Raw genomic sequence first — 10,501 nt, forward strand, 5'->3', positions numbered from 1 at the left:
TAGATTAGAATAGAAAGATTAAAAAAATATTGATCAAAAGTAAATTGTATTATTTAAAGTAATATGAAAACAAAACAATGGGTAATAAATTAAATAAAAATTTTAAAAATATATAAAATTTTCGAGAATGGCTATTTCGAAACCTATTAATATCCGCTGGATTAGAACCGGTTCTCAGTCATACTGAAAAATCATGTATAGCATCAATTTAGAGACAATATTCCACAAATGTTGAAATAAAAATCATAAAATTAATACCAGTTTTGTTAGACTCTTGGATTTTAATTATACATTTTTTAATATCCGCGGAAAGCTGTCTATAATACGATGCAGTTATAAAACTTTAGAAAAATGAACAAAAGTGTATTTAAAAACAAAAGTGAAAGGCAGACAGATTTTGACACATTAAAAACATTTCATTATCTTCAATGGTCTGATCAATCCAGTCTCTGAAGTATCTGGTTTGAGTGTAAACTCCAGGTCTATCAGGTCTGGCGCATCCTTCTCCCCAAGACACGATACCTGTAAATACAAACATTGACTAGTGCAGCGGAGAAACGGAAAGTGTCATTTGTGACGTCATAAAAATACGCCTGAATTCATCTCTTTTTTAGGGGTTTCCTTTCCCATTTCTCCTCTTATCATTCTTTTTAGACATATTTAACATATTAAACATGTTATGCCCACAATGACTCTTAGGGAAGCTTGACATTTTGCTGTGAGTTAACTGGAAAACAGTAAAAGTGTCGAACTATGACGTCAGAAAAAATTAACAATTTACCAATGAGAGGCCGCTATATATTTTAACACAGTGAATACTGGTCTCTTATTGGTTAATTGTTAATTTTTTCTGACGTCATAGTTCGACACTTTTACTGTTTTCGTTAACTGTACATTGTTGAGTAATGGCTATTCCAGATTATTTGTAGACCTTCTTTGGCTGATTAAAATTTTGTGCGAATTTAATATATTCGTTTAGTTGTTTGGCCTCCACGTAGATGTAATTTTAGGAGATAATCGATCCCAGGAACATTTTACCACGAACTAAATCTGTTCCAAAATATTAATTTGCAATATAATTTAGCAGTCATGCAACCTTCTATTACATCTCCTGAGGTTTTCGTGCAAAGCCTCCTTTTTATGGAACTTCCTATAAGTGTGATAGGGTTTAAGTTATAACTTTGAAAAAGCACTTAAAGACGTAACCGACGACATAATAAAATAAAAATTTTCAGTGGTTTCTAAAAAATATACTTTCAGTATTGGCCTATTAGTTACTGCACAATATATTTACAGTTTCAATGAATGTAGATTGTACGTGTATATTATGACAGGCGGAAATTTGTCGTCAATTTAGGTTGCTAACATTGACATCACTTATTGGTCACTTTGTTCATCCGGTAAGAGGAGAGGGGATGGGGTAAAGGCAGAGGATCGTTATTTTAGCCAGCTACAAGTTTTACTTTATAAGAGTACATGATTATCTGGAGTAAGATCCAAGTTACAATAAATCCATTTACCTGTGAGCACCTTCTTGCCTCCAGCACCACTGGCACAGGCCAAAGGACCGCCAGAATCACCCTGCAAAATATAATTCACCCATTAAAGGTTATTGCAATATATAAATATTATCCGTTTGATGATAATTTATCAGCATGTAGCAAATAAGATACTACATGTATTTGTTTCAGTGGGTACAGAAAAAAAACATAATCATACATCCTACTACTTTATCTTACACTAGCTGCTAGGATCCTGTGGCTATGTATTCAAAGGTGCAGAGATTTGTTAGTAAAATAGTTTAAAACCTCCCCAGATATAAACTTGAAAATGAAATAACCTAAAACTATTACAGTACATAAAATAGAAAACCTATAGATTCAGCAGTTATTGAGATCTCAAGCTTTAGACAAAAAACCTTATTACTTTATATAAGAGGATTAGTGGCAGTTCCCCTACCCTTGGGACAACATGGAATAAAAAACAACTGCAATAAAATAAAAATAAGTTTTGCTGTGAGCAAGATCTCAAAAAACAGAAAGAAAGGTTTTGAGAAGAATTAAAGATTCTATTATTTATTTTTAAAGCAAAACAGTTAAAACATTTATTTGATTAAATTTTAGTTTTATTTGTAATTTTGTTCCTCTGAATACAAGAATAAAACTAATGTGATTTGTGTAAAGCTAAGCGGTAAACTCCTCACTTCTGGTATTGGACCATTTTACCCCAATCCACTTTTCCCACTTAGGTTGGGAGGGTGGAGATACCCTCCCCAAAATAGTTATGAACCTCTCTAGGACATAAGGGAAGCTTAGATTTAAAGGAAAACCATATCGGTCCATTGCATTGGCTAAAAAGATCCTTCAGTAAAGACAGTTTAGGAGACAGCAAGACAGAAATCCTTTTAATTTTACATAAGGATACGAAGAGAGAAAAATATGATGTAGGCAAAGCGATTGTTCTCCCACCCTTGAGGGGGGGGGGGGGGGGTCTACTCCGTTCCGACCTAACCTTAAACATTAATAAAGCAAAATTCATTTTTATAATCAATATTCAAGTTAAAGGGGTGGAAGTGTAATCTGAAGGACGTCCAAGCATTTATTGAGGGTATTAAAATGATGGGTTTCAAATGTTTGAGGGGTTAACCTAATGTACTTTTAAAAATTTTGTTGGGGATAAATTAAGGAGTTTCAAAATTTTAGGGGGGGGGGAAGGGGTAACCAGCTTTTTATCCCCCCCCCCCTGGACGTGAATGAGTACTCTCCACCAACAATAACAGGGATATTCCCAGCTAAGCCATCTTTAAATTGTCTCTTTCTGTGAGAAATTCAAGATTTATGGCGGAATTCAAATAGAAAATAGAGAAAAGGAAATAACATGTAAAATATATTTGCAACCACACTGGGTTTATAAAGTTATTATATTAGTAACATAATAACCCCTTAAAGAACATTGAGCAATGAAAACCCTACTTCACCTGACCCCCCCTCTACCTTTTTAAAAATTTTTTTTCAAAATAAGGGGTGATCATTGGATCAATGTCTAGGAAAGTACTTTGTATGAGAGCACCTAAAAAGTTTTTAGAAAATGATTTTAATCTTATTTATTTTAGATTGAAAACATATTTTTTGATTGATTTAAGGTTTCTGTCAAGGATATATCTTATTGACAGACCAAACTCTAAAATGGTTTGCTTTGTTATCAATATAATTACATTTAGCTTTTCCTTATTTTTTAGCAGTGTGACATGAGTGCAATTTCAACATTTAAGTTGAAATGAATCAAAATCTCAACTTTTACTACTTTAGATATGCTGCACAAATTCACAAAGTAAAATTACCATTACACTAAAAAGAATAACGGTAAAATATATTTTGTTTAGTGTATTTTTGACTGGCAATTTAAACAAAAAGAAGTAATAAACTAATAAATCTTAAAAGAACTGATAGTCTATGATTAGAAAAAACCTAATACAAATTGAAATTTTACCTGGCAAGAATCTGTACACGTTTCATCAGCACAAATCATTGTCTCAACTATCTCTCCACTGTAGACAACATTACCTGGCAAGAATCTTTTCCAGTTTCACCAGCACAAAGCATAGTTTCAACTATCTCTCCACTGTAAGCAAAATTACCTGACAAGAATCGTTTCCAGTTTCACCAGCACAAAGCATAGTTTCAACTATCTCTCCACTGTAAGCAACATTACCTGGCAAGAATCTTTACCAGTTTCACCAGCACAAAGCATAGTTTCAACTATCTCTCCACTATAGAAAATATTACCTGGCAATAATCTTTATTAGTTTCACCAGCACAAAGCATAGTTTCAACTATCTCTCCACTGTAGGCAGCATTACCTGGCAAGAATCTTTACCAGTTTCTCCAGCACAAAGCATAGTTTGAACTATTTTCCCACTGTAAGCAACATTACCTGGCAAGAATCTTTACTAGTTTCACCAGCACAAAGCATAGTTTCAACTATCTCCCCACTGTAAGCAACATTACCTGGCAAGAATCTTTACTAGTTTCACCAGCACAAAGCATAGTTTCAACTATCTCTCCACAATAAGCAACATTACCTGGCAAGAATCTTTACCAGTTTCACCAGCACAAAGCATAGTTTCAACTATCTCTCCACTGTAGGCAACATTATCTGGCAAGAATCTTTACCAGTTTCACCAGCACAAAGCATAGTTTCAACTATCTCTCCACTGTAGGCAACATTACCTGGCAAGAATCTTTACTAGTTTCACCAGCACAAAGCATAGTTTCAACTATCTTCCCAATGTAAGCAATATACCTGGCAAGAATATTTACCAGTTTCACCAGCACAAAGCATAGTTTCAACTATCTCTATACTATAGGCAATATTACCTGGCAAGAATCTTTACCAGTTTTACCAGTACAAAGCATAGTTTCAACTATCTCTCCACTGTAGGCAGCATTACTTGGCAAGAATCTTTACTAGTTTTACCAGCACAAAGCATAGTTTGAACTATCTTCCCACTGTAAGCAACATTACCTGGCAAGAATCTTTACCAGTTTCACCAGCACAAAGCATAGATTCAACTATCTCTCCACTGGAGGCAACATTACCTGGCAAGAATCTTTACCAGTTTCACCAGCACAAAGCATAGTTTCAACTATCTCTCCGCTATAGACAACATTACCTGACAAGAATCTTTACCAGTTTCTCCAGCACAAAGCATAGTTTCAACTATCTCTCCACTGTAAGCAACATTACCTGGCAAGAATCTTTACTAGTTTCACCAGCACAAAGCATAGTTTCAACTATCTCTCCACAATAAGCAACATTACCTGGCAAGAATCTTTACCAGTTTCACCAGCACAAAGCATAGTTTCAACTATCTCTCCACAATTAGCAACATTACCTGGCAAGAATCTTTACCAGTTTCACCAGCACAAAGCATAGATTCAACTATCTCTCCACTGTAGGCAACATTACACTCAAGATCTCCAACCACTGGCACATCAACCTATAAAAATTCATATGATTGATGATTTAATTGTCCAGCTATTTAAAAATGTTTTTTTTCTCTCTGGGAAACCTTAAAAATAAATAAGAAAGAAACTGGCTTTTTTTCTGTTGACTCAGGATCGAGGGAAATATCTCCTAATTAAAATACAAATTATGGAAAGATATTATTTACTTAAATGCTTGATTTGAACTTCTTACATATTGAAGAATATCTGACAGAGAACCATTTTCTTCGGTATTTCCCCAGCCTATAAATCACAATACAACAATCAAATAAAACACATACTGTAAATAAATATGCAACCATGAAATAGTAAGTCATAAAAAAGACAGAGAATGCTTTATGTTGGACTTTCAGCAAGATTGTCCAAGATTTTTTAGTTTGTTTTGGTGGGAGGAGGGGGGGGGGGGTGTTATATAAGTGGTTTAATTACTGTTAGAGGGAGAGAGATAAAATGGTGCATGAAGCTAACTGAAGTTTAAAAAATTAACATGAGTGGGTGGGGGGGGGGGGCCCGGGGGGTTATTAAATTAACTCATTACACAGCACTGATTACTGATTAGACGTACCCGACTTTCAGACAATGAATTACATACAAATACGTGTTGTATGTATGTTGAGGTTTTGATTGATTAAATGTTCCTGATACTGTGCAAAGAACTCCAGCCTCTATTTCTGGATCATTAGTTTCTGGTAAATCTATCTTATCAACTTTAGGTCCTAAAAACAATTTGAAATATTTATGTAGATGATTCTCATTGATAGATTTTTAAAAATACAAATGTCATATTGGGTAGTTTTTTTAAGGGGTATTGAGCATTTATGGATTATAGATCAGCTACCTTAAGATAAAGGTAATTTCATGATATTGTACCAAATCCAATTTTAAGCTTCTGTCCTTAAATACATTTTTTGTCTTATGATTTACATTACACGATTGAAGAATTTTTTACACGATATAATTTAAGCTAACAAAGCTTTTTATACCTAAGTAATATAACTATAGCTCACTCATACGAATGATATAAAAAAAATACATCATTTTCTAACTAAAAGGGAGAAGTAACTTGTGCAATATCGTGTAAAATTGTGAGTAAGTTTCCAATCAAACGCGATTATTATGTCTAACTGTTATTAAATATGCATTTAATTATACTATGCGTTTTGTCAATATAAAGAACAGTTAGACTTAATAATCGCTTTTGATAGGAAACTTACTCACAATGTTATTTTTTTTATATCATTCATATAATGAGTGAGCTATAAATAGTTATATTACTTTTGACTGTAAGCTTACTCACAGTTTTACGCAATATTGCACAAGCTACTTTTCCCTTTGTACAATAATAGTTGTTCCTCCGCTGTTTTTCTATTGGCTGTTTAGGAGAGGGTGTCTCTGAATTATTGGCAAAGGAAATCCTAACTTCTAGGCTAGTCCAATGATTACAAGATATCTTACCAAGCTGTGCAGGTTGGCTGAGCTTAATCAAGCAGATATCATTCTCCAAGGTGTAGTAATCAAAATCTTCATGTATTATCACCCTGGTAGTTAAATAAAAATATAACAAGTTAGCGTTATCAATCAAAGCCCCTTGTTAAGCACTTATACCCCTCTCTCTCATCATTTTTAAAATAAAGAGGGTTTAGGTATTTTTATTCCTTATGGTAAGGTTGGGTTATATTTGGGACTTCATAACCCTGCAGGATTAGGGATGAGAGTAATTAGTAATGAGAGGTCGAAAAACCCTCCATTTTTTAAGAGGTAAAAAAATGGGTAGCTAAAATCCATTCTCTAGGAAAATCAAGGAAAAAAGAAGCTTCTCTACAACTAATTATAGCCATGGTTATATCATTTTCCTTGAAGCAACAATAGTTTGTTGTTCAGCATCATTTTGAAACAGTTGATGGTTTCCTAGCACTACTCCAACATTTTCTGGGCTTTCCTCATCACTAAATAAAAATAAAAATAATAGGAAGTTAGCGTTCATAATGGTAAAATGTGTATAGAAAAATAGTTGAACCTAAATTATGTAGAAGACTAAAGGATGTGGTTGTGAGGGTCCTGTTTAAATCTTTAAAAGTTTTGTCATAGAACATTCTATTATTCTATTTTTGATTAACATTTGATTTATCACACATAAACCCTTTTCTAAAAGTAACAGGATGGCTATCTGTCTGTCTGAAGCTTAAGATCTTGTAAGCCGTAGGACATATATGGTTTCTTTAGAGTGAAGCCTTTTATAGGTCCAGGGAAGGTTTATAACTATTTTTTTGGGGGGGTACCTCCACCCTCACAAGACCCTAAAAAAATAACCCTCCCCCCCCAAATTTTTTTTTTCTTTTTTAAAAATGAAAGTTAACTTACTACCTCATTCCCTTCCTTCAAGGCCTCTAGGGGTGTAAAAATTAGTATAAAGAGGCAAAAATCGACAATTACCCAGAACAGCAATGAGCAGCTGTAACCACCCAATCCTTGTTGATCAAAGATCCTCCACAAATGGATAAATATTAAGTGGATATTGTGGCAAGAAAATTTTGCCGTTCATTTAGGTTGCTCATATAATCCTCAGATGTTGGTCTACATGTTCCTATATATTGGTCAGGGGAGAGGATTGGGTAAAATTATTGGTGGTGGGGAATATCGTTACATTAGCCAGCTGGAAGAAACTTTTATCAGGGTACTGGAGAATTTTCCACAATATCCACGTAATCTATATCCATTCCTCCACAGTAGAATATTCCTGTCCATCCATCTCCCATCCCCCAAATCAAGGCTGCCTACAAATAATAGCTAGGATGAAAACATCAATAATCATGGATGATCAAACGGACAAAATGAGTTATAGAGCAGATGGTCAGATGTCATAAAGAAGACAAAAACAGAGACGAATACTTATTTTAAAATCACGCTTCCTATGTCTTTTCAATATTGTGACTTGTCTATGCCCTCCATCAATAAGTATATAATGAATGAGTTATGCTTTGAAGTGTCATAATCTTCACCATTCACTTTCCAGGAAAATACAAAATACTACCTGGTAAGGAAATTGTCCATAACTGGCATCTTGGCCTCCAACTATTTTGCCTCCACCATGATATCTGCAGTTCATTTCATTACTCAAATTGGTATATAATTTAGGGCATATTCCCTCAAAGTGTCTTGTTGAGAACTTCCCTCTCCTTATCTTTAAATGAATATAAAATAAGAAAGGGGCAATTTTGGTTTATATTTTTTTTACTTTGTGTCAGATTAGGTATGGTTTTATTAGGTAGCATCGAAGGTTTAAGACACCGCAGGCATATGTCCCGCAGGGTTAGGGCACCTAAGGTATAACACCACCAACTTTGAGGCTTTACTATAATGACACAACCCAATCTTTCCAGATTTTGTATAATTTTTTGAGGAACACGACTCCAGTGACGTCATATTTTTCTTTCCCGAAAAAGGGAAGGGGGGAAGAAAATCTCTTCAAAAGAGATGGGGAAAACCCCCTTTTCTCCCATCTCTTTTTTTCTTATTAAATTATACAAAATCTGGAAAGATTGGGTTGTGTCCACTATAATGGTTAGCTACCTCACCTTATTTTCAATATTTATGAAAAATATCAAAGGTAGTTTCAGTGCTCTATATGCACTTTAAGGGAAAGCACTAAGTTTAGTATTTTTTCTCCATGGCAAATATAAGCTGTTTTTGAAATAAGAACAAAATTAGCCATCTACTCGATTCCTACAAACCTGACTACAGACAATAAATATGGAAAGACTAGATGAACATTCCATTAATTGAACCAATAGGAACAAGAGTTGGAACAATCCGGTCATTTTATTGTTTAGAAAGTTTACACATTTCCATTTTGAATAAATTAAAATTTTGTTATAGATGTTAAAAAATGTATAATAAGATAATTTGTGTGAATATGATCCTTGATGTAAGTTGTGATTTATTCCTTACTTTTCTTGTTATTTTTCTACAATCTGAAAGAAATCATTTTGATATAATAAATTACTAAATAATAAAAAAACACGGTTACGCCCCGAGAGGAAAAATCGAGGGGAAAAAAGCGGATAATACGCCCCTCCACTTTTGATTTTAGTATTAAAATGAAAAAAATTTGATATTTTTTATGGGGGGTTTATTCTAGAGGTGATTTCTCTATGGAGGGTTGAGGTATCCTCCCCACAATTTTTTTTAAACCTTCCCTAAACCTATTTTAAAAGGGGTATTTTAAAGGGCAAAGGTTAGCAATATCTTAAGCATTTAATCAGAAAGACATACTACCACTCTTATTATAGATAAAAAAAAAGTATACCTGTCGAATAAAGAAATAATAACAAAATCACAAATACAAAATTCTTCATTTTAGAAAGAAAAAAAACTATTGTATATAAATATTAAATACTGTTTAACGATTTAAAAAAATAAAGATAACAATTCTAAGCTTTCATTTAGAAAATTCTGTTTAATTCATTTAATATTTATCTTTTAATATTAAGAAAACAGGATGACAATATACATGAGTAGGAATACCCACAATTTTAAAACAATTTAGGGAAGGAAAAAATTTATTTTCAAAAAATCTCTAATTGCAACAAAATATCATGCTTATTTCTTTAAATTTAGTAAGTAAAAGTAATTTATAAGTAGATGCTTATTTGTCTTGGGAATCTACACAAAAATCTTATTCCGTTATACACAGTTTCTCACAGATGAATAGACAGACCGGCGGAATTTTAGAATAACTTTTTCTCGTATTCAATCGAATCCGGTGGATAGGAACCGGTTCTCATCCATACGAAAAAACTATGTCTAGCATCGTATTATATCCAGCTTTCTACGAATATAAAAATGTACAATCATAAGATTAAAACCAGTTTTTTTAACCGGTGCCTTCGGCACCTCGGGGCTAAAAAAACTAGTTTTAATCTCATAATTGTACATTCTCTATCCGCGGAAAGCCGTTTATAATACGATACGAGAAATAACTATTAAATCTTTTCATTATGTATGACGACATATAATTTTATCCGAATAAATTTTGGTTCTTTGACTTACATTAAAACTATAATTGTATAAGAATTTGTTTTTATGTTGATCTAAATAAATTTTGGTCCTTTGACTTACTTAATTAAAACTATAATTGTATAAGTATTTGTTTTTATGTTGATCTAAATAAATTTTGGTCCTTTGACTTACTTAATTAAAACTATAATTGTATAAGTATTTGTTTTTATGTTGATCTAAATAAATTTTGGTCCTTTGACTTACTTAATTAAAACTATAATTGTATAAGTATTTGTTTTTATGTTGATCATAATGTATACTTTATTATAAACAAAGGGGGGAGTTGTTCTATGCTTAACGAGGCACTGTTTGGTACTTGATTGTTGTGATAATTAATTTGATGACTATTTATAGGTCATGATAACAAGCAACTAACTATAACAAACCAGTGTGTGGGCAAGAGGACAATATGACCATGAGGACTCTTCCCTACCAAG

The 10,501-nt window shown here is 33.1% G+C and overlaps 1 protein-coding gene across 4 annotated transcripts; it reads right to left on the bottom strand.

Moving 5' to 3' along the window:
- Window positions 1-349: 349 nt before the first annotated feature.
- LOC145322317 (trypsin-1-like) lies at window positions 350-9,459 on the bottom strand. 4 transcript variants are annotated; one of them, XM_080164272.1, is made up of 13 exons: window positions 9,313-9,459; window positions 8,926-8,977; window positions 8,038-8,101; window positions 7,724-7,780; window positions 7,440-7,489; window positions 6,859-6,952; window positions 6,462-6,543; window positions 5,644-5,722; window positions 5,200-5,248; window positions 4,969-4,999; window positions 3,564-3,637; window positions 1,521-1,581; window positions 350-522 (listed from the first exon to the last, which is right to left on the bottom strand). In XM_080164272.1, exons 1-13 carry the CDS (start codon window positions 9,359-9,361, stop codon window positions 368-370), a joined length of 897 nt encoding a protein of 298 aa, XP_080020398.1. In that variant the 5' UTR covers window positions 9,362-9,459; the 3' UTR covers window positions 350-367. The 4 variants fall into 4 exon arrangements, with proteins under 4 accessions (XP_080020398.1, XP_080020396.1, XP_080020397.1 ...); XM_080164270.1 differs by lacking the exon at window positions 3,564-3,637 and adding an exon at window positions 4,082-4,155; XM_080164271.1 differs by lacking the exon at window positions 3,564-3,637 and adding an exon at window positions 4,673-4,746.
- Between the last annotated feature and the right edge of the window lie 1,042 nt (window positions 9,460-10,501).

The sequence above is a fragment of the Acartia tonsa genome, chromosome 6 (assembly GCF_053477335.1).
Source record: "Acartia tonsa isolate MP-2025a chromosome 6, ASM5347733v1, whole genome shotgun sequence".
NCBI lineage: Eukaryota > Metazoa > Arthropoda > Copepoda > Calanoida > Acartiidae > Acartia > Acartia tonsa.

Bases quoted from the DNA above. Each gene is read 5' to 3' on its own strand.
- LOC145322317 (XM_080164272.1), bottom strand. From the start codon at position 9,361: ATGAAGAATTTTGTATTTGTGATTTTGTTATTATTTCTTTATTCGACA. The intron at 8,102-8,925 runs GATCATATTCAC...AATGAACTGCAG, and splicing joins AAATCACAACTTACATCAAG to ATATCATGGTGGAGGCAAAA. The intron at 3,638-4,968 runs GTAATGTTGCCT...GATTCTTGTCAG, and splicing joins AGTGGTTGGAGATCTTGAGT to GTAATTTTGCTTACAGTGGA.